This window comes from Temnothorax curvispinosus, unplaced genomic scaffold (genome assembly GCF_003070985.1).
Source record: "Temnothorax curvispinosus isolate PA1 unplaced genomic scaffold, ASM307098v1 QBEX01006828.1, whole genome shotgun sequence".
NCBI classification, from domain to species: domain Eukaryota; kingdom Metazoa; phylum Arthropoda; class Insecta; order Hymenoptera; family Formicidae; genus Temnothorax; species Temnothorax curvispinosus.
In genome coordinates this window covers 152,233-174,345 of record NW_020216608.1, presented here as the reverse complement: position 1 = coordinate 174,345, position 22,113 = coordinate 152,233, and the positions used below count along the sequence as shown (strand labels likewise).

Here is a 22,113-nt window from a genome sequence, read left to right as displayed (position 1 = left end):
TCGTTTTCTTTTAAAAATCATTCATTTTAGGCCCCTGTCACACTAGGAAAGCTCCTTAAAGTTATGCAGTTACGATTCGATAGATATACTTTTGTTATACAAATTATTTTTACTGTTTTTTTTATTGTTTTACAGAATCTTGAAGCAATATTAAAAAAATCCGACGATGGTTTATTGTTGCTGCGTTCATATACAAATGAAGGCAGATTAGATAATGACTTGCGAAATAAGCTGGCAAAAATAATAGTCAGTAACAAATTATCGTCTAATGTAAATAATAACATTACGAGTAACAGGGCATTTTTCCTAAGTGATCAAATAATAAAGTTATTTCCTACTGAAGAAAAGGTAAGTTTAGTTTTTAGTTACAGTAAATATATACCTTTTTTCACAATTGTACAGTAAATAAGATTAACATAATCAGAACAATTTTGAAATGGGGTTTACAATATTGTATTTATATTAAATAGTAGAAATAAATTACAATGAAAAATATAAATATATTAAGTCTTTCTAAATAATCGTGGACTATATCCATATTACAATTTTACTTAAATTTATAAAGAAATTTAAATTTCATAACATCTTATGTATAATAATAAATAATAACTTATACATTTAATTAATTTAAAAATGTGTTTGCTATTATTTCTGTTTTATAAAGGCATATAACAATTGATAAATAATCTACATAATACACTGCCAATAACATTATTTTTTATTTAATCTATTTTATTTTATACAATCGTAATTCTATCATAATGTTATAATAGAATTATAATATTATAATAATTATTTGGTAATTCTTCAGTTTAGCTACAGCAGCACAAAAAACGATGAATTTAGGCTCATTCGACGCGTTTTTGCACGAAACGACCGAATCTGGCAGAAAAAAGTGTCGCTCTGCCCCGCGACGCGAGATATTAATCGTTAAAGTTGACAGGAATCAGGTTATGATTCCTGTCATACCGACGACATGTAGCAACACTGAACGTGCCCTGCGGCCACATGCGCATGCTCAGTGGTCGCACGCGCATGCAAAGTGCGCCAATTTGAAACTAGTGTGCAAAATAACAAGTAGAATTAAACAAATGAAACGCGCTAAAGTCATATGTGAAGTCGCAGACACGTGCAACAATGTTGGGCTTGTTAGAGTTTTCCCACTTAACTTATAGCCAAAGCGAATTAATAGATTTTTTAATTCTGCATGGCGTATTAGCAAATACAATTAAGTGTAGTCAGTGTGGTAACAATATAAATATTGATAAAAATACATTAACATATCGATGTGGAAAACGATATTATGTAAAAAATGTACATAAAAAACGTGTCTGCAAAACGTGCGATTTTTACAAAAGTGCGAAAACCGGTACTTGGTTCCACAAAAGTCATTTAGACATCGCTACTATTTCTAAAATAGTAGCATGTTTTTTAATGCTTCGACATCCGCGTCACGATGACACAATGGATGAGACTGGCGTGGCGTCAGCCACGATTACAGATTGGTTCAATTTTTGCCGAGAGGTAATTATATCTTAATTTATGTTAATAATAATTGTACTGTATAGTAAAGAAAAATGTATAATAATTAATGTCGAAAAATAATTTTAATATTATTTTTTTACTTGCAGGTCTGTGTGTTCTGGGCAGATAAATATAGTACAAAGCTTGGTGGCCCAGGACACACAGTTGAAATAGATGAGGCGAAAATTGGACATCGCAAGTACAATCGTGGCCGACTTCTAAAGGGCAATTGGATTTTTGGAGGGTACGAGCGAGACTCAAAAAAGGTCTTCATCGTTCCAGTCGAGGATCGGACAGAAAAGACACTCCTGGCATGCATCAAGGAATGGATTCTGCCAGGAACCACGATCGTGTCAGATTGTTGGAAGTCTTACAATTGCTTAAGCAATGAAGACTTCCAACATCTGACAGTGAACCATTCCTACAATTTTGTCGATCCTGAGAGTGATAAAAAATGTTAAATATATAGCTAATTATATTATTAATGTTGTACCTACCGTATTCCAATACATTTTTTTCAATTTACAGGTGCACACACTCAACATATAGAGCGCGTTTGGAGAGAGGTTCGGGCAAATATTCCAAGATACGGAACTAAATCCGAGCACCTTCATGGACATTTGTCCAAATATCTGTTCAAACGCGTCTATAAACGACTGGAACGTATCGAAGCCTTTTTCGAGATCATCGCGGAGATGTATCCTCCAATGTCCATTACCGAGGACCAGCCAGTCTCATCCGAGGAGCCGGGACCAAGTACTGCACGTTAAAAACATGTTATATCGCACATTTTGGAGACACGTTCTTTATGTATATTTTTTATGTAATATCGTTTTCCACATCAATATTTTAATGTATTTTTATTAATGTTTATATTGTTATCGCACTGACTACACTTAATTGTATTTGCTAATATTCCATGCTGAATTAAAAAATCTATTAATTCTATTTTATTAGAATAATAAATCACTTACATATCACTTACAATTAGCTTTCAATGATGAACATAAGTTAGATGACGCGCTTTAAAAGTATTTAAGTGTTTAAAGCGCGTCATCTAACCGATGTAGATTAGATGACGCTTTTTTTAACGAAAATCACAACTTCTATAAAGCAGGACATACACACGTGTGTGTGTGCCCTGCTTTAACGAAAATCATTAAACAGTTAAATCGTGCAGAATAACCAAGCATCTCGATTCAAGCAGTTAAGTCTCACGCTGGGAGTTTCTTTAATTTAATTATGCGGGGGAAGCACACACACACACACGGGGGGGGCGAGAGGGGGGCCTTCGGTCCCCCCCTCTCCCGCACCCACCCCGCCGGTAGGCAGCGTGGACCTCGCTTTACAACATAAAGTACATGCTAAGTTGTAAAGCGAAATTATAAAGCACATGCATGGAGGGGTGCAAGCTGGCTTACATGCGTGGGCGCACGTGAACAGGAAGGCTTTTCTCCTCTGCACCCCCCCCCCCCCCCGCATGTACTGTATAATTTCGCTTTACAACTTAGCATGTACTTTATGTTGTAAAGCGAGGTCCACGCTGCCTACCGGCAGGGTGGGTGCGGGGGAAGGGGGGCCAAAGGCCCCCCCTCGCACCTCCCCGTGTGTGTGTGTGTGTGCTTCCCCCGCAATTAAATTAAAAAAACTCCCAGCGTGAGACCTAACTGCTTGAATCGAGATGCTTGGTTATTCTGCACGATTGATTCATTTAAAATTGGCGCAGTTTTACATGCGCGTGCGACCACTGAGCATGCGCATGTGGCCGCAGGGCACGTTCAGTGTTGCTACATGTCGGCTGGATTCGGGGAGCGCGCTATTAGCGCTATTTGCTTGTTCTATCCTTGTTTTACACCTGATGAGCGATAAAGACAGAATGATGCAATAGCGCTAATAGCGCGCTCCTCGAATGCAGCCGTCGTCGGTATGACAGAAATCATAACCTGATTCCTGTCAACTTTAACGATTAATATCTCGCGTCGCGGGGCAGAGCGACACTTTTTTCTGCCAGATTCGGTCATTTCGTGCAAAAACGCGTCGAATGAGCCTAAATTCATCGTTTTTTGTGCTGCTGTAGCTAAACTGAAGCTTTAATTATATTAAAAATAATACGAGTAAGATATTTTTCTATTTTTATATATTTTGCAATTTCACTTAAATGACATTTCCGTATCCCTACATTACATTTGTAGCGTTTTTATTCTGTGAAAAATTTATTTCGCAAGTTTCGATGGAGAGAGTAATTTTTTTCATGACAGCTATTTTTCACATTAACTTTTATTCATAACAGCTTTTTTGACAAGACTTTTATTACAACTCTTATTCACGACAGCTTTTATCCGCGACAGCTTTTATATTCAAGACGGTAGGTTTCTTTTTCACGATAGCTTTTATTCAAGGCAACTTTTTTTTCACGATAGCTTTCTTTAACAGTTTTTGTTTAGCAACAGCTTTCTTTAGCGATAACTTTTTTCGCGACAGCTTTTATTCGCGACAGCTTTTTTCACGATAGCTTTATTCGCGACAGCTTTTTTCCCCTACAGTTGTGTACATGTGTACATGTGTGTGTGTGTGTGCGTGTATGTATGTGTAGGTATGACTGTTTGTTTATGTCCGCAGTGTTTTGAACTCGGGATGCCGTAGGTACGTTAGGCCCAAGAAACTGCGCGGATCACTTTCCCCTGCGGCCGCTTTTATTCACGACAGATTTTTTTTTCACGACTTTTTGACGAGTTTTATCACAACTTTTATTCACGACAGGTTTCTTTTTTATGACAGCTTTTATCCACAACTTTTTCACAACTTTACTCACTACAGCTTTATTCAGGACAGCTTTTATTCGCGACAGCTTTTATCCACTTCTTTTCACGATAGCTAAAAAGCTTTTCAAGTTTCAACTAATTTTATTTTTTCTACATTTTTTTGTTGCATGTCAATGTCTGAGTAGCTAAATTATTTTCCTACATATCTTCTTTTTTTATAAGTTTCAATAATTAATTTTTTAATTTCTATAAAAAACTTGAAAAAAATAACTCTCCTATATCTCTTTTCTTTTTTAATTCGGCAGTTCTTTATTTTTATATCTTCCTTTTTTATAAATCCCGGCAATTAATTTATTGTTCACATATCCCCTTTCTCTTACATATTTTAGTAGCTAATTTTCCTGCAAATTTCAGTAGCTGATTTCTTTCTCGCGATATCTTTCTCTTGTTTGTAAATTTCGGCAAATCATTTAATTTCACTTGTAAATTTCAACATTTTTCTAAAGGCGTCTTCCTCCATTGAAAAAAAAACTCACTGGTACTCACAATCAGTGCCTCAGTTTTTAATTTTTTTAAAAACATGCTCACTAATTCTACCAATGAAATGCGCTTCAAGTATACTCAGTGCTGCCAGTGCCAGTGAGTTTTTCCCAATAGAAAACGCTATTAATTTTTTAATAACTTTCGGTTTTAGGTTGACTACTTTTTGACAATAGGTTCCTATTTTTAATCAATTATGCAGCCTTCTAATTCTGATAAGAGTTGTCTGTTTTTCGCACTACATTTTATTACAATGTTTTCCATATCTGGATAATTTCAATACGAGTTATTTTAGTAACTCATATCTTCTTACTTCATTTCAATTTTATATTTCAAAAATTTTGATCAAGTTTGACAACTGTTTATTTACTCCTTACAAATGTCTGACGTTTTCTTTTTTCAAATCTTATGGTGCATGTCCACTTGCGAGTAAGAACTCTCGAGAGCAAAAAAAGAGAAAGAGAGAGAGACTCGAGAGTATCTCTCTCTCTCTCTCTCTCTCTCTTTCTTTTTGCTCTCGAGAGTTCTTACTGGCAGGTGGAGACGCACCATTAGCCTTGCTCAAACAATTCGGTCCGCTTGCGTGCTGGCAGTAGGTTTGGGAAGACTCTCCAAGGAAATGCTTATAGAGAAATGGTATCCTCTGAGAAACCTAGCCTCCGTCACAGATTCTTATTCGTAGATCCATTTTTCAGATGCGTGCGTCCAGTCGATCACTTCCTTCTCGCCAAACCACAGGCTAATCTCCTTTTTAGCTGACTCAACAGAATCGGAGCCGTGGATAATATTGCGTCCGACTTGTATGCAAAAATCACCACGAATTGTGCCTGGTGCAGAATCCTTAGGATTTGTCTCGCCCAACATCACGCGGCCGGTCTTAACGGCGTTCAAGCCTTCCCAGACCTGAAACAGCAATTTCATAAATATATTAATATATATTACTACAGTTCAGTTAATTGATATTATTGATGCGGCTTAAAATTTATTATTGTATGAATAATATTTAATGATAATTATTTTTGTAAAAAACTCACCATCGGTACAACTGCTCCAGAGCTCATATATTTGACCAAACCTGGGAAGAAGGGTCTTGATGCCAGATCGGCGTAGTGCTTCTTCAAGAGCTCTTCACTAGGCTATAACAAAAATATAGTACATAAATTGAATAAATATAGATGTGTTTTAGACAAGGATATTAAAAATTCAGTAAAAAATTATTAAAAATTATATTCCCTTATATAAGTATCTCATATTTAAATCTTCACATTTAAATATTTGTTATACCGACACACGTTTCATTGTACAAGATTCCTCATTTTTAAGGCCATATTGTATTCTCTCAATCAGTTACAAGCTTCAAGCTTCAGTAATAATCATAGATTTTATGAGAAATGAAATTAGTCACTTTAATACCGAATCCAAAATAGTCAATATATCTGGAAGAGACAAAAAAATCTCGAAGAGCCACGTGGCGTATTTGCGTTTTTTTTTTTTTTTTTTTTTTTTTTTTTTCCAATTCCGTGAAGTTGAGACGCGGGTATACTTATAATGTAATTACGCGCGAGCTACCACTTACCCACAGCATCTTCATAGCCACTAGTTTGAAACCCTTCTCTTCGAACCGTTGAATAATCTTGCCGACCAAACCGCGCTGCACACCATCCGGCTTAACCATGATAAAGGTACGCTCCTTATTCTCCGCCATAATTAATTTGCAGATAATCTGTAGTAGAGTCGAGACGGAACACAAGACCATGCGGTGCCAACGAGCCGCGAAAAAGTGAGGACGAGAATGGACGAAAAGACGCGAGCAAGACGCGAGACGCGAGCCGTGGCAATCTCTTCACGAAGGTGAGGGAGCGCCGGGAGCGGAAGCGTGTCGTGACTCGTGACGTCGCAATACTCGCAATGTACCGGTTCGATGACGGTTGATGTCGATTGACGGCGGTTGATAATTTTTAACGATGGTTTACCGGCGATTTGTCGGTGATTGAACGAATTTTAAGATTTGCCGAAACCACAGTTTTCTGAATAGAATACCTCTTTGACTATAAAAGTATGGACTACCAATATCCCATTCCTCCCATTCATCTGTGCTGAAAAATATATCACAAAAAAATGTATCATCGGACATCTTCGATTTTCGATACCTTTCGAGATTTAAACCTCGCCCCATCGACCAAAGAGCGGGAAATATAAACATATTTTAAGATGTACCAATTAGGGCCACTTCGACCAACGCCGATTAATATACTAATATACTAATATATCATGTTAAAGTTTTTCTTTGATATTGCAAATCTTCTTTTAAAATGATCATCATCAAAAATTTCTAAATAATTTATACGTGGTTTTTATCGATTCCTTCTTATTGGAAGATCACAACCCTCGTATTCATCAAATAATAAAAAATTAATAATTCTATCTATATGTTACATAAACACGTTTTTCGTAGATATTTTAAATAAAAATCAAAACACCTTTATTCAAATTAAAGAGAAATAGTATAATATTTAAAAAGATTGGTTAAGAACGACACACAACAACAAATATCTTATTGTTGTTGGCGACACTGCTGATTGAGTTAATCGTCGATTAAAGTTAATCGGCGTTGGTCGAAATGGCTCTTAGGCCCGGTTTCACCAACGTGATTTATAGCATATTCGATTTGCTGACTCGACCCAACTCCGAGTCGAAAAAGTACGATTTGAAACACGATGTTTGCAAAAATCGTACTTTTGATCGTACTTTTTCGACTCGGAGTCGGGTCGAGTTAGCAAATCGAATACGCTATATTAATCTAATCAGTCGATTAAACTCACTCTTCGTCTCTAAGGCCCAGTTTCACAAGTGTCGGTTAACTTTTAATCTTAGATTAACTCACTCTCCGTCTCCTTCTAACGTCCCCCTTAGAAAAAGATAAAGAGTGAGTTAATCTAAGATTAAAAGTTAACCAACACTTGTAAAACTGACCCTAACTGTCCCCCTAGAAAGAGACGAAGAGTTTAATCGACCGATTAGATTAAATCACGTTGGTGAAACCGGGCCTTATAATAATAAATATATTTTGCATTCTGTGTATAATAATATGTAATATAAATAAAAATTTTAGTTACTTAAGTTGATTTTATTAGTTTAAGGTAATAATAAATTATAAAATAATTATAATAATGTATACGTAAAAAGAAAAATTTGAAGTCAATAAATGAAACTTATTAATACAAGGTATATAAATATAAGAAAAAAAAACCTCAAATTAGATTGTGATTGGTCCATTTCCTACGACTCACGACCCACGACTCACCCACGACTCGCATTGTAAACCCCGCATAAAACTTTGTTACGTGCAATGGCCTTTACCATTATTGGTCAATCCGCCAACATCAACTGATGTTGACCAATTACCTGGCAACCTGCTTTAAGGTGCCAATTCATGGGACGCTGAAAAACAGCGTTGAGCGTCGTCACGTGACATCACTATGATGCCAGCGTCAAGAAAGAGAAGTTGGATTTTTCCAACTTCAAGCGTCAAAGCCAAAGCAGCGCGAAGACGCCGAAATTTTGACGCTGTTTTCCTTTTCATGAATTTCAATTGACGCCGGCGTCAATTGTGGTCATGCGACCTTCTTGCCGCTGAAAATGAGCGTCGAGCGTCAGCATGAAAAGGCATCTTTACTCTGATTGGTCAATCCGCAAACATCAACTGGTAATCCCAATCGCAACCGGCAAAGGGAGCGTTTGACCACGTTGCGATTGACCACAGCCACTCACAGCCCCTGGTGCCTGGAGTTTTTTCTCTGAACCAGCCAATCAAATATCTTTATTTTAAATCAGCCAATTGACGATGTGGTTCCACTAGAAACCCTCTAATAAGAGACAGGACATAAAAGGGCCACTTTTGATTGGTCCTGCATTTTTCGTTTTTACATTACGACCTTTTAAGGGGATCCTGCAGTGACTGGCGAACTTCCTCGATGTCGATAATGTCAACCTTTCTAATTTTGTTTTCCCTATATCTGTCTTTGTCTAACGAAATGACATCTGTCCTTTTTTCGATTGCTCGCCATCTCTCGCAAGATCCGGCAACTACTGTTGCTGCTCTTCTTGTCATTTGCATCCGTATTTGCATTACTAAAATAATTTTTCGATGGATCTTTTTTTGTACGCATTGAATCTTACTTTTACTTGCACGATATTATTCCTACATGTTTTTCCAAGGGCAGATGATAAAAATTATGTATGTATAAACTGCAGAACTTTTGTTTTAAGCAAATATTGTCGTCAGGTGACAGCTGCGTATGTGCCCAAATAAGTAATATTTTTAATTTTTTGGTGTTTTTGATATAAAATCGCGTTTTCTACCCTAGATTTTTGGGCGTACTTTAATTCTAGACCAAAAACTTGCAATTCTGTAAAGCCAATTAAAAGATCCGTCGAAAAACGATCATGTCGGTAAATCATACGGCTGCAGTGACAGGCGAACTTCCTCGATGTCGATAATGTCAACCTTTCTAATTTTGTTTTCCCTATATCTGTCTTCGTCTAACGAAATGACATCTGTCTTTGTTCGATTGCTCGCCATCTTACGCAAGATCCGGCAACTACTGTTGCTGCTCTTCTTGTCATCCTGCATCCCTATTTGCATTACTAAAATAATTTTTAGAAAGATGCTGTCACCTCATTTTCTAATATAAACAGTTGTATAAGTACATAATATATTGTACGAAATAAAATGTTCCCACTCTTCAGAAGACGTGCACAAACAATATAACGTACCTTTGAAATTGAGATTGAAACCCTGGAATAAAAATGAGAGCTTCGAAGAAATTATAACTAGAGGGTCTCTAATTATAACCTATAACCATGTCTATCCTTGTCTATCACCATTATCTATACAAGGACAGATATAGAATTTGGTCGGTAATACAAACGGCTTTAGCATCCCCTTAAGGTCTATCCAGACAAACTTGCATCGGTGCATAACCATATGCATCAAGAAACGGATTGGTCTATTTCCTTATGCACATGCATATGGACCAATCAATTCTCTTAGCTTATGTTTATGGGCTTATGCAAGTTTGTGTGGATATAGCTTTATATTCCTTGACATTCCTTCCTTCTAGTTATCTTCTTTTTTTATGGTTAATGGAGAGTGAGTACTGAGTTGTGCGCGATTCATGCAATTTTTGTGTTCTTATGGTAAATACTTACTTTTGAATTGAACGAGCGAATTATATTTTGATAAACTCGTAATTATATATTTTGTTATATAAATATAAATCATGGCTACTTCGGTTAGCACGAATCCATCTACGTTGTTGCCTTTAGGTAAGTGAGTTCAGTCATTCTAAATTTATGCCAATAATGTTTTGCTGGATTTGCACACAATCTATTGCTAATAAACTATATTATTATTTGTAGAACTTGTTGACAAATGTATCGGTTCTCGGATACACATCATTATGAAAAATGATAAGGAGATTGTTGGAACTTTGCAAGGTTTTGATGATTTCGTTAACATGTTACTGGAGGATGTGACAGAAAGTGAAGCAACGCCGGAAGGTCGCAGAGTTACAAAATTGGATCAGATTCTTCTTAACGGCAGCAATATTACAATGGTTATTATCAACAATATCAATAATACTTGATAATTCTGAGAGATTCGACATTTCTAATAGAGCATAGTTTCTGACACGATCAAGAAGAAAAGCAAGGCATACATTTTTATAATTGATTTATTCTGCTACAGTTGGTGCCTGGTGGTGAGATGCCGGATACGTAAAACTGACTTTTCAGTCGTCATCCTAAGCGCATTAGATTTACTCCTAACAAGGTTAAGATACACTAACCAAGCTACTTATTGCAAGTAAGATTCCTTATAAGCTTAAGCTAAATTTTGACTAAATAAATATTAACTATTGATTACAAGAGATCAAGTCTACTGATTATTTCACCAAGTGAAGGTCTGTCTGTGACATTTTGTAACCACGCTGCTCTGAACAGTGCCTTGTATCTTCCAGCAAATTCGTCATCGAGAGCTTCATCTTTAGGACGCGTTCCTTTTACAGAGATATATATGATAGTATGGCTATGTAATCCATGGAAGGGTACTTCTCGAGACAGCATTTGCCAGGCTACGATTCCTAGTGAATAAATATCGGCAGCGAACGTAGGTACGTCTCCTCGAAGCACTTCTGGTGCTGCGTAACCTGGTGTGCCCTGATGAGATATTAGTTTTTATGAGAAGAAATTAAGTAAAAATCTTATCTATAAACGTGTTTTCATAATTAAGTGTATATACAGGGTGAATCTAAAGTTTTTGAGTAAAGATTCAACGAGTATATATTATACATGCGTGCGTACTCGCGGCCTGATTGAAACATGCGGTTCATCGACCAATATCGAACTCCCAAAGTCGGTGAGCTTAGCTTGACCATCAGCTGCCATTAGAATATTAGTTGCTTTGACGTCTGCGTGTATCACGCCGGAATTGTGGCAGAATTGGAGCGCGCTAGCGATGTCTCTCCAAATGGAAACACGCTTTTCTTTCGACAGAGCCGATTCCTGCAGCCTGTCCTGCAACGACGTACCGCACAGTTCCATCGTTATCAGCGATAAGCTACTGCCCTGTTCTATGCTCAATATTTTCACGATGTTGGCGTGTCGCAGATTAGCCGCGTGTCTCTCCGAGTTTATTACTTCATCGTCGTTTTGTTTACGTGGAATTACCTTTGCTGCTACTTGATCTCCTAAGAAACGGTATAAACAGTATTTATAAGTCTCTATCGCTTCTGTCGCGATTAGCCTTTTAATACATTTAATAGCAAAATTTATTTAAAAAAATTATGGTAAGGCACCTTTGTAAAACACCTTGTAGACGGTACCGAAAGCACCAGCTCCGAGCACAGAGTGATGTTTCCTCGGTAGACCGTCTTTGAGCAATTTGACCCTATTAGGAGTATCGATATTGAACGGTGACAACAGCTTTTCGTCTACCGCTTTTTTCTGGCGAATATTATCCGGAGTTTTAGGACTTCGAGATGTTCTAATAAATTATTATTCTGGTTACGAATTTTGATTTACATAAATAAAAAAGATTCTCTTGTTATTCTCACCTAACGTTCGATATAGCACTTTCTAGTGGCCGAGGTGACAGATGCTTTAGTGTGGACACTAATCTTCGCGGTGAAGCCATTTAGGTGGTGATTACGACACGAATAATGATTTCTACATGTAGAAAGGAAGAATGTAGAATTTTTCTAATACCATTTGCATGGAAAACGCCGAAATTTCCAATATATCGCGTATATACGAAATCGCGTAGGACTTTCATTAAAATTCCGTTCTCTGTATACAAACACATCGAGGACAATGAGGAAGCGGAATAGATACGTATGGATTGTCTAGTACGGAACCCTCTCTCAACTTTGAGCACACGAGATTTACATTCCTTTTACATATCGAGATTTTAATTCCAAAGTAACAAAAAAACGGAGAATAAATGGGACAAGTATCAAATACAAGTACAATTAAAATATGTTTTATTTCTTCGATCACTAATTTAAGGCGCAAATCAACTACTATGCCTATTGCCTATTGCTAATTATTATTATTTTTTTTTAATACTGTATGTTAACTAGACTATGTACAACCGTACTATCGCTTCGTAACAATTCGCCTCGATAATCTTTTGTTACAATATAATATCAACGACGATAGGAACGCATATAGGTGAATATGTACGCGCGTACGTGTGCATCGATAATGTTCTATGGATCGATTAAACATCTAATTAGAGGATTTGCATTATAAACTTTTCGCTAACGTTAAGTGCTCAGTTGTACCATCTTTTTGTATTCGAGCAATTCTGCTTGCTATCACAATGGATTAAGTATATCGCTTCCACTCTCTCTAGATTTCTCTCTATTATCGATTAACAATTGATGTGTTATAATAAGCGGAAACGACTTTACGGAAGTTTTAGTAAAATACTCTAATACGAATAAAAATATAATGTATCTTCTCTATCTATCTATATATATGTGTGTGTGTGTCTATATATATATATATAGACACACACAATGAAAATAGTTCATTTAGTTAAATATAACTCTTTCTTTTTCTTTCACCAGCCTTTATTCCTTACGATAATTCCGAACCGCTCTAATTACAGCGTCATCGATCGCTTCATCTTGCTCGAAACGCGCGCGCGAATATCTTCTCTTAGATTTCATGTCGTAAGAATGAATTAAAATCATAGTGTTTTACGAGCAAATACACGAATGCTTATCTAGTAGGATTTGCAGAACGTTATACTGATCAAGTTAATAAAGAAAATAAAACATCGCAGTTTCGATTTTGCCGACTTGCGGGACTCAAGTATCCATCAAAGGATCTGTGAAATGGAAGGGATTATCCGTCTACGGAATCCAAGGATAAGAAATGAATCCTAATGAAATTTAAAATCTAGGGTTCTGGTTTGTGTAGATATAAAAATATGTAAGAATTATCCCATTTTTAAGTGCAATCGCGTGAATAAGCACCTGTGCAAATAAGGGAGACGCAAGAGTTGTGTCTTTTTAAGTATCCTTTATATAGTGCGCAAGTTTTGTAAGTACTTGTGACTATGAAGATGTGTATATATGTATGTAAATACGAATCACAAGAAATTGACGAATTTAACAATATGTAGCAATGGTAAAATTTATAAAAGCAAAGATTATCGGGGGCTTAAAGTCTAATTGTAAGATTAAAATCGATGATCGATATGGAATTCCTAAAATCAAGAATCTGAGGAAGTGAAGATATTTGACATTTTATACATTCGCGCCTCAATATATGATCCGCGTACGTAAGCACCTATAAATTTAAAGATTTACACGTGTAGAGAGAGGCACAATTGTGAAGAAGAAGAGGAAAAAGAAGTAAAACGTTGAAACTTAGATATCGCGTAAGATCTACAAATTTGGAATATATAAAGATTCATAAACTCTCACGTACACATCTTTGAAGAATTTAAAGATCAAGGCAACAATATGTTCCCTTATATGTGTGTGTTTATATATATTTATATGTATATCCATGAAAAAAAAGAGAAAAAGGAAGGATTTGCGAAAACGTTATCTCTCTAAAATCATCACTAGCCGAGCATTGTCCTCATAACATTTTGATTTGGCACTATCCTCATGTGTGCCATTACGTAAACTTCTCCTGAGCATTACATCGCAAAGCGCAAATATCAGGCATTCAGAGGCACCGGTTTTCCACTTAATTTCAAGAACGCAAACGCATCATATCGTCCATTAAGCGTGTATGAGTAACTCAATCATTTCAAAATGTACGGTCAGGCTATTTATATAATTTCATGACAAAAAACGGTCAAAATATATAAGCAGATGCAATCTTAGTAATTATCAATGAAAATAAATATTCGTGCGCGTTCCAAGATTCATGGAAAATTGTGGAATGAAAACTCTACAAAACACAAAAGAATAAAAAATTTGTGCAAAACGAGATCCGACAGTCTAATGACTGTTGATAATCCTTTCTGCATTACATATGTCGTACATTTATATTTGAATTCTACCGTTTATCAGCTCCTTATCAATGGACCCTATTAATGGACGTTATATACATATATGCATATACATAATCTAGTGAAAATAGAACTCTGTACTTGCGACCTCTGTATTGGCGCTAGATAAGGACTTTGAGACCCTGATATGAAATAGATATATGAGTAGATAATTTCGAAAGATACATAGTGGATGAATTTAAAGAGAGAAAGAGAGAGGCGGAGAGAGATACGCCATGATATCATAGTCGATTAAGGCACAGTCTAACCAGGTAGAGGAGCCTCCTCGTAGAAGTCCAGCTCGTCTTCGACTTCGTGCTCAGGTCCCTTACTGTCGAGGGCGCGTAGCTCCGCGGTGGTGAAGAAGTGGCTCATCTGAGCGCGCAATGGTATCATCAGGATAAGGAAGAAGGGCAGGGCCAGAGCGGCTCTAGTACTCTTGACAATCCACAATATGGCTAGGCACAAGATCTGTATGGAGGTGAAGATGTGCATCTTGGAGGTTTGTACGCGGCGCACGTAGTTTGCTGTACCGTGGTGTTTGACTGGCATGAAAAAGAGCTTGATGCGGTCAAACAACTGCACGCCGTTCGTCGATGAGATACCCATGTAGAGGAACACACCAAGAAGGACGGACATCGGTACCCGCCGCAACAACGGTGCCATCAGCATGCTCACGCCTATCAGTATCGCGACCAGAAGGGCGCTCACCCGTTGCTCTTTCACTTCAACGATGTGCGGCTTGTCGCCGGGTGCGTGGGTGCGTGACATCACGGTCACAGCGGATACGTGGGTGAGAGAGCGCACGGACGCGGCGGAACACCAAGGTGCACCCATCAGGCCACATCCCACGTTCATCAGGCAGACCACCACAATGTCCATGTGATAGCCATTACCCTTTCGCAGCTTACGCTCCTTTTTATCGATGATCAGTCTGCAAAGCGAACGATATGATTAATCCGAAACCGCGAGCCGTCTCGGACAGGCAAACGATTTAAATCTAACTTACTCCGATATTTGAGTCTCCATAAACACCAGGATGTAAACCAGCAAAGCTGGCACCACGCAAGCTAAAGCCATCCAAAGTGGTATGGGTTTCTCGTATCCAGCGGGAGACACGAACCAATTTCTATCGGGTATAGTTGGGGTGAGTCCTTCAGGAACCAGTAACTTCTCCGTTTTTACCATAAATAGATAGTCGATTAGAACGAAAACGACGATGCTAATAGGCACGCCGAAGTCTCCGAAGGCTCTTCGAGCACTACGACCCAGGTAATGGCTGTTGCGGAAGATTCTTAAGTAATAGGCGCCCAGAAAGGTGCCCAGACAAAGGATAGTACACATCAAAGCTGTGTTGGGTTGATTGATCAGCAACCCAGCTATGTCGTGACTCGGTACCAGAACTTTTTCCAAGCGCAGGATCTCTTCGGTTCCGTTCCATGGCGTGACCTTCATTTCGGTAACGTAGAGCGGATAGGTTGTGTCATTGATGTCCGGCCCAAAGCTGTACTCGTGAAGAAGAGGATTGCGCACAAAGTAGTTGTAAAGCTTGATGAACGTTTCAACGATGTAAAGGATAGAAATCAATCCGGTGAAGATTTCCTCGGTGAAGCGCGTGAAGAGTCGCACGAGGACCGAACCTTCGACACAGGCAATCGCCAGGGCGATAATACCCATCCAGGCGCCAACATATACCCGTACAGTCAGAAATTCGAGCTCGTTAGCCAAGCAGAAGTTGTATAGACTTTCGTCGAAGAGCAATAAAGGACCAGTCGTGCCGATGATCACCAGCGGTTGAGTGGCAAATAGTGCCATTATCACGCCCGTCCACGAACCGGAGACCAGAGTTTCAGAGATGCCTATTACGTTTTGCGTCTTGTCGCTCATCAGACCACCGAAGGTGATGGCGCCGCATAGCGCGGCGAAATACATGAAGATAGCTGCCGCGAGACAGGACGAGCTCAAGCCATCCGTGAAATCAGATAAATAGAAGGGATAGCGACGCTTAATGTCGTTGATGAGGCCGCCAAATGGACGTTTGGTACGTCGCAATGGATCATCGTCTTCTGGTGGCTTCTTCTCCTCCTCGCCGGCTAGAAGAGCTGTTATACATTACATTACAGGTAATAATTAATTAAGGACGAAGGAGCGAAAACGATAAATATTTAAGAATTGAATAACAAAGACGGTTAAAGTATTTGAAGAAATTACCTTTTTTCACGGCCGCCTCACTTTGTTCCGGTTTGTCCTTCTCCTCGAGCGCCTTTGCCTTTCGCTTCCTGATAGCCTCGCTCTTCGCCTTAAGTTCGTTGAACGGTAACAAGGCCTGTCTCTCCCAGTCGCCGGGTGGCAGTACAATCGAATCGTCTAGGAACTCGTTAATAGCCGAGAGCAGCTCTCGCCTCTCGTTGGCCTTATAAGCGACCTTGTGGAACGACGTGTTCGCCATCAAGGTGGAGATTGACCGGCCAATCTCGTGATAATCCAGGTCGCCGTTTCTCGGTCCCAATAGGGTAAACATGAATCTGACCGGTATCGTCACCTCCGTGATGGACGGCATAAACACACCTTCGGCCAATCGTACGAAAGCTATCGTCGGCTGATCCAGAAAGTCGACGGCGCCGACGAGTACAACTGTCGCCTCAGCACCGGCTGGAATCCTCTTGAGGATGTAGTCGTTGTGACTCTTCTTCAAGTCCTCGTTACTGCTCATGTACGTTAGTTCCTCCTTGATATCGACCACCGTGTGATTACTGTCGAGCGCCAGATTCGACGAGACGATCTTCGGTTTCGCATCGTGCAGATTCTGTCGAATGTTTCAAAATTTTTATAAAACAATCTGAGAATCTTTAAATTCCGCCGAAGAAAGACTACGTATTAGATCTTCGGTAAGAAAATTCAAAAAATCGGTTGTTTCTCAATATCTTGAAACTAGAACAATCTTATGTCATTGAACAATTAGAAGTGAACAAAAGACTAAATCAGGAGATAAATAGCCTGTTAATTACAAAGTTTATATAAACAGTAAAAATAATAACTATTTGCGAAAATAACTTACATCTTATAAAAAATGTAAAAAATATACAGAATTGTTTTAACTTGTAAAATAAGACATATGTTTATCTAATTTCATGATATTGTTTAACTTACAAAGAAAATGTTTCAAATAATAATAGTAATAATAATGAATTTCCCCCAAAAAGGTAAGCTGATTGATTATTTTCAGTTTATAAGAATTAAGCAGAATAAAAATATACAATAACAGATGAGTGTGACATTATCAATGATCGTTTTTTTTCGTCTCAAGTCTTCATGATTATGAAAGATATTAATCGAGGAAAACATCTCGCGGTGAGAAAGTATTGTGATAGAAAAAATTGTAATTGTGTGTATAAAGTGAGAAAACCGTCATGTAGTGTACTCGTGAATGCACACAGGAATGCTTACAAAATAATGCACATAAAATAGTTCAGCCTCACATTGATGCGAAAGACACGTCATATCTTCGTGATTTGCTCCGCGATAACGAATGAACATTAGGCAAAAAAGAATAATAAACTATAATAAGAATGAAATTCTAATGAATAAAAGCGCGACATACGATCACAAGCGTTTGTAGTCGCTATCGTTCGACAAACGGCACTAAACGAATATTTCTAGAATTAATTTAACCCAGGCGGGTCTAGGACTAGTCGTGCTAAAAAAGCACCCGTGGAGAAACGCAACACAATGGAAAAATTGCAAGCTGTAGGAAATCGCGCTGCGGTTGTCCTAATTTAAGCTACGGAGTAAAATTGTGTGGCATTTATCTATCATGAAAATAACTATGAAGGAATAACATGAGGCAAAAAACTGACTCCACTTAAATACACTTTTCACTAGTTTCAATGTCAAGACTAAAAAGATTATACATAAACTAAATTGTATAACTAAAATAAACCTTAAGCTACGACATTGTCAATGACTGTTCTATAATCAGTGTTCTGTATTACTATATGTCTACCTATCTACTACAATCATATAATAATTTAGAGATAGATGTTAATTTTGTATTAATGTTGTACTAAATGTTAGGCATATAAAATAGACAAAGTATTAAACCAGATTAAAAATATTCGAAATATTGACCCAATAAATTGTTGTTTCATGTTTTAAGACCGATAATCAGTCCTTAAATGAAGAATTTTATATAAAATCGACATTGTCCCGTAGATTCATGCCGGATTTACTTTAAAAAGTATATAAAAATTCGTATGAGGCGTGCGAGCGAACAGAGTGAAGGACTAGAGTAATAGAAGTAAAAAAACTGCGTTTGATTCGGGAAACGAGAGATTTACATGTTGGGTTACATGGTTCTCAGCGGCTTCCCGCGCAGCATCTTCTTCCTCCAGCCAGATGGACTGTGGAAATAATATTAGCACTGTCAGTTAAACCTATTCCCCGCTACCACCCGTTGCGACTACTCACTACTGATCGCGCTCGATACATCGCCCCCGCAGGTGATCTTCGACATTTCCATAAACTGCGACATTCATATAAAATTGACTTATTTTCAAGTCTCAACGCGAACACGATAAAGTACATCAGCATTCATTACAATCATCGCAATTATTTTCGATCACTAGAGATTCGAAAGTGCAAACTCAGGGTTACGTCAGTTCGTGGAGCTCAAATTGAGATGGAAATTCATCGAAATCTAATTTATATAGCAACCCTGAGGCTTGTGAACACGGTTATTACCTGTTGAGCAATAGATTATCACTTTCCACCTTTCATCGGTGCACTTATTTACTTTTCGATATAGGTAAACAACTCGAAGCGAATCTTGCGAGTCTTAATCAGGAGTTGGCCGTTTTCGTGCGCACGATGCATGTTATGCAAACGATATCGTCATTATGGGCGAATTACCTGAAGGCTGGTGTAACTGGAATAGCTCCTCTTGCCGCCAAATCGGAACCCACGTTCGTGCTCGTGCACATGCCTATGCCTTAGCAGTAACGCTCTCATCACAACCGGTCTGTCCTGGGCCAGAATAAGCTCCTCTCTGACCATCTGCTCGACTACCCTGTAAGCCAACCCAGGTAGATCCTTTTCCTCCAGATCGAGGAGGACGACGCCGGTTTCCAGGCAACGACGAAGATTCAGCAGCGAATGGAAGCTAAGGGAGGCCACGTGTGGCCTGCCCCATCTGTCAGCACCCTCCTCAACGTCCTCCTCGTATTTAATCCACCTCGCGGTTTCTCGCCACTCGCGTTCCTCGCCCAAGCCGTGTAATTCGTCCAGCTGGACGAACACCTCGTGCGGCGAGTGATCGTACATTTTCTTGAAGGTGTCATGAGGGATACCGCCTTCCTTCCGTCGACCAATCTGCACCGTTAAGTGAGCAGCTTTGTGCCGCCGCATGCCACGCGGATCATCACTACGATGCGACTCCAGGTCGTCGATGTCGAGTTCCTGCAAGGTACTCGCTTCTTCTGGCTGGACGCTGACACGTCGAGTCAGTAGGCTCGAATTGTCTGGAAGACCGGCCCCCGATCGCTTTCGCCATTGCGGATCCTCCTGCAGAGAGTATTTGCGAGATTTGTGATGGTGACGTCTGGAAGAGCAGTCGATAATGGGACAGTTAGTTAAGTCTTTTTGTAGGAATATATATTTAAATTTTTATAGAGAGAATAAAAAAGGTTTGCCTGATCATGATTTAATCGTGACATGAAGAAAGAGAAAATTCAATCAGGCCTATAGCCACCGAACTTAGGCGGACAGATTTACCAATCTTATTGAAATAATCATGATAAACATACGTACTTACTTCAAATTCTTACTAGCCCTAATCTTATATTATGATGAATACTTCAATCTGTCTCGTGTCATATACTTGAAGATAAATTTATAAGATTTATTCTTATTCTTATTTTTCTTATTTATATAAGACTTATTCTTATTTTTATTTTATAATTATTTATTCTTATTCAGGAAATTATTCTCCTTTTTGAAGAGAATTAAGGAATCTGGACGGTCTAAATAAAGCCAACGTTTAATTAAGTCGCTGATGTAAACATAAATTTTTCAGCACACACCCCACCTCATAAATCTTGAACCAACTAGCCGACTTGGTACCGCGCCGTACCGGAATTGTCACGCTGCTGAATCTAGCCCATCGCTCGGGATGGTACGAAATAAAGGTCGATCGCTTCGTGCTCATAATTGCGCGGTTTATACAGTGCAAATATGACTCCGCAAAATTGTGACATGAAATGCGACCGCCGGATTTAAACTTTCGCCTTTAAAATATCGAGGATCCGTGCACGTTATATATGCAAACACGATATTCATTCAAATTAGAGCTACTTTGACCCCGTATTCTCATCAAGATGTTATTTTACTAATCGGAAAAAATACGTTCCCGTTTTGACGGCTAAATGTGTTAATTAAAGATCGCATGATCTTATCTCTGTCGCTCTTGACAAGCCGTCACGTAGATTTAACTTACTTATGTTCGTGCTTTTGATGCCGCCGGCGATTCCGATCTTCCTCCAGGCCACTCGGAGCGGTTGGCACTTCTGGTGTCTGCATGCTCAATACATCTTCTTCCTTGATCTTCTCAAATTGCACCCTCGGACTGCCGATGGTCGGGCTGTCGTTGAAACCGGAAGCCGCCCTCTCCGAGATCGGCGCCTCGCTCTCGCTGCTGCCTACATTTTCGGTTTCCTCCGCCGTTTCTTCGTCGACTTCGGCCTCGGCCTCAGCTGTGACGGTCGATTGCAGCCCGTTACGGTTCATCCCGTCGACCTCCTGGACCTCGTTACTCCTCGCTTGAACATTACCATGATCCTCTTCGGTGGACACTTCCGTTGCTGATCCTTCGCTAAGGATATCGAAGAAACGCAAGATGTACCTTTTCTGGCTTCAGTTTCCCAGCTAAAAGGTTCTCACACGCATTCAATTGAATGTTGCTCGCTCGAAACTCGAGAAATTTCGCAGTTATCTTTTACAATTAGAGCTATCAGAAGCTAAACGCTTATTAGTTTCAAGGTTCATCAGGAATATTAAATCAACCATATATGTGCTTTATACTCGCGTGCATAGAATCGATCGTAGGTACGTACAATTGTGATACGGAAAAGATATTGCACTCTCAAATGATGATTCGCACAAGAGATTTCAAGTATCGACAAAGTATCCGCCGAGAAAGCTACGAAATAGATTTTGCTGAATATCTGCTTTTAATGAGTAACTTACGGTGAAAGATGCCGTCGCATAGATCTGGAATGCAGGCTCTTCAGGGGCATGTGCGGATGTGGGTAGCTTCTTTTACGGTATTCTGAGGAGAAACGTCATTTTTATTATTTCCAATTCTCGAAGGTAAATGACACCTCGAAAGGAAACAACGTCGAAAAGCGACACTATAGCGACTTACGATTGAAATCGCGATCGCCGCCATATCGCGGGGGTGGCCCGCGGTCGCGATCTCGATCAGATCCAGTCGATTCCGAGGGCGATCCAAGCCGAGCTACGTCGAACTTCTCCGCGACGTCCATCGCAAAGACCTTCTCCATCTCCTCGTCGAGCTCCGGTCCCGTTTCCGCGGCATGCCCGTCGATCTGATATGACAAACAATCATGTTACATTAACGTTTGTCGCTGCTGCACATTAATCGCTGTAAATCAATTCAATTATGTCGCAGAAATTGCTGCAGAATATGGAGAGAGAGAG

The 22,113-nt window shown here is 39.0% G+C and overlaps 4 protein-coding genes across 15 annotated transcripts in view; 1 reads left to right on the top strand and 3 right to left on the bottom strand.

Moving 5' to 3' along the window:
• Positions 1-5,296: 5,296 nt before the first annotated feature.
• LOC112456430 (nucleoside diphosphate kinase) lies at positions 5,297-6,729 on the bottom strand. The gene is made up of 3 exons (XM_025018958.1): positions 6,403-6,729; positions 5,861-5,962; positions 5,297-5,729 (listed from the first exon to the last, which is right to left on the bottom strand). Exons 1-3 carry the CDS (start codon positions 6,580-6,582, stop codon positions 5,499-5,501), a joined length of 513 nt encoding a protein of 170 aa, XP_024874726.1. The 5' UTR covers positions 6,583-6,729; the 3' UTR covers positions 5,297-5,498.
• A 3,193-nt stretch (positions 6,730-9,922) lies between these two features.
• LOC112456424 (U6 snRNA-associated Sm-like protein LSm5) lies at positions 9,923-11,154 on the top strand. Of its 3 annotated transcripts, none has more exons than XR_003040953.1 (4): positions 9,923-10,154; positions 10,248-10,444; positions 10,576-10,692; positions 10,895-11,154. XR_003040953.1 is itself a non-coding variant. In XM_025018945.1 (3 exons), exons 1-3 carry the CDS (start codon positions 10,109-10,111, stop codon positions 10,606-10,608), a joined length of 276 nt encoding a protein of 91 aa, XP_024874713.1. In that variant the 5' UTR covers positions 9,923-10,108; the 3' UTR covers positions 10,609-10,758. The 3 variants fall into 3 exon arrangements, 1 of the variants encoding a protein (XP_024874713.1); XR_003040952.1 differs by having other exon boundaries at positions 10,847-10,928; XM_025018945.1 differs by lacking the exon at positions 10,895-11,154 and having other exon boundaries at positions 10,576-10,758.
• Positions 10,725-12,243, bottom strand: LOC112456423 (serine/threonine-protein kinase mos). The gene is made up of 4 exons (XM_025018943.1): positions 11,942-12,243; positions 11,684-11,871; positions 11,190-11,575; positions 10,725-11,045 (listed from the first exon to the last, which is right to left on the bottom strand). Exons 1-4 carry the CDS (start codon positions 12,019-12,021, stop codon positions 10,749-10,751), a joined length of 951 nt encoding a protein of 316 aa, XP_024874711.1. The 5' UTR covers positions 12,022-12,243; the 3' UTR covers positions 10,725-10,748.
• A 107-nt stretch (positions 12,244-12,350) lies between these two features.
• LOC112456422 (band 3 anion exchange protein) overlaps positions 12,351-22,113 on the bottom strand; it is a 27,429-nt gene continuing 17,666 nt past the window's right edge. For 6 of the 10 annotated variants that reach the window (XM_025018936.1, XM_025018935.1, XM_025018937.1 and 3 more), the window contains 8 exons: positions 21,818-22,001; positions 21,640-21,721; positions 20,891-21,265; positions 19,309-19,996; positions 18,738-18,800; positions 16,612-17,206; positions 15,410-16,502; positions 12,351-15,334 (listed from right to left, as the gene is read on the bottom strand). In XM_025018936.1, the coding sequence (XP_024874704.1) occupies positions 14,665-15,334; positions 15,410-16,502; positions 16,612-17,206; positions 18,738-18,800; positions 19,309-19,996; positions 20,891-21,265; positions 21,640-21,721; positions 21,818-22,001 (3,750 nt within the window). In that variant the 3' untranslated portion in view covers positions 12,351-14,664. Of the gene's footprint in view, positions 15,335-15,409; positions 16,503-16,611; positions 17,207-18,737; positions 18,801-19,308; positions 19,997-20,890; positions 21,266-21,639; positions 21,722-21,817; positions 22,002-22,113 lie in introns of those variants that run through there. The other 4 variants (XM_025018940.1, XM_025018934.1, XM_025018941.1 and 1 more) reach the window with 3 other exon arrangements.

What these genes read in the sequence shown, in the direction of transcription:
- LOC112456430 (XM_025018958.1), bottom strand. Translation starts at nt 6,582, where the DNA reads ATGGTCTTGTGTTCCGTCTCGACTCTACTACAGATTATCTGCAAATTA. An exon ending in TGGCTATGAAGATGCTGTGG is followed by an intron (nt 5,963 to 6,402) that starts GTAAGTGGTAGC and finishes TTTTTGTTATAG; the next exon opens with CCTAGTGAAGAGCTCTTGAA. An exon ending in CTGGAGCAGTTGTACCGATG is followed by an intron (nt 5,730 to 5,860) that starts GTGAGTTTTTTA and finishes TTGCTGTTTCAG; the next exon opens with GTCTGGGAAGGCTTGAACGC.
- LOC112456424 (XM_025018945.1), top strand. Translation starts at nt 10,109, where the DNA reads ATGGCTACTTCGGTTAGCACGAATCCATCTACGTTGTTGCCTTTAG. An exon ending in ATCTACGTTGTTGCCTTTAG is followed by an intron (nt 10,155 to 10,247) that starts GTAAGTGAGTTC and finishes TATTATTTGTAG; the next exon opens with AACTTGTTGACAAATGTATC. An exon ending in ACGGCAGCAATATTACAATG is followed by an intron (nt 10,445 to 10,575) that starts GTTATTATCAAC and finishes ATTCTGCTACAG; the next exon opens with TTGGTGCCTGGTGGTGAGAT.
- LOC112456423 (XM_025018943.1), bottom strand. Translation starts at nt 12,021, where the DNA reads ATGGCTTCACCGCGAAGATTAGTGTCCACACTAAAGCATCTGTCACCT. An exon ending in CTACAAGGTGTTTTACAAAG is followed by an intron (nt 11,576 to 11,683) that starts GTGCCTTACCAT and finishes ACCGTTTCTTAG; the next exon opens with GAGATCAAGTAGCAGCAAAG. An exon ending in ATGTTTCAATCAGGCCGCGA is followed by an intron (nt 11,046 to 11,189) that starts GTACGCACGCAT and finishes ATATCTCATCAG; the next exon opens with GGCACACCAGGTTACGCAGC.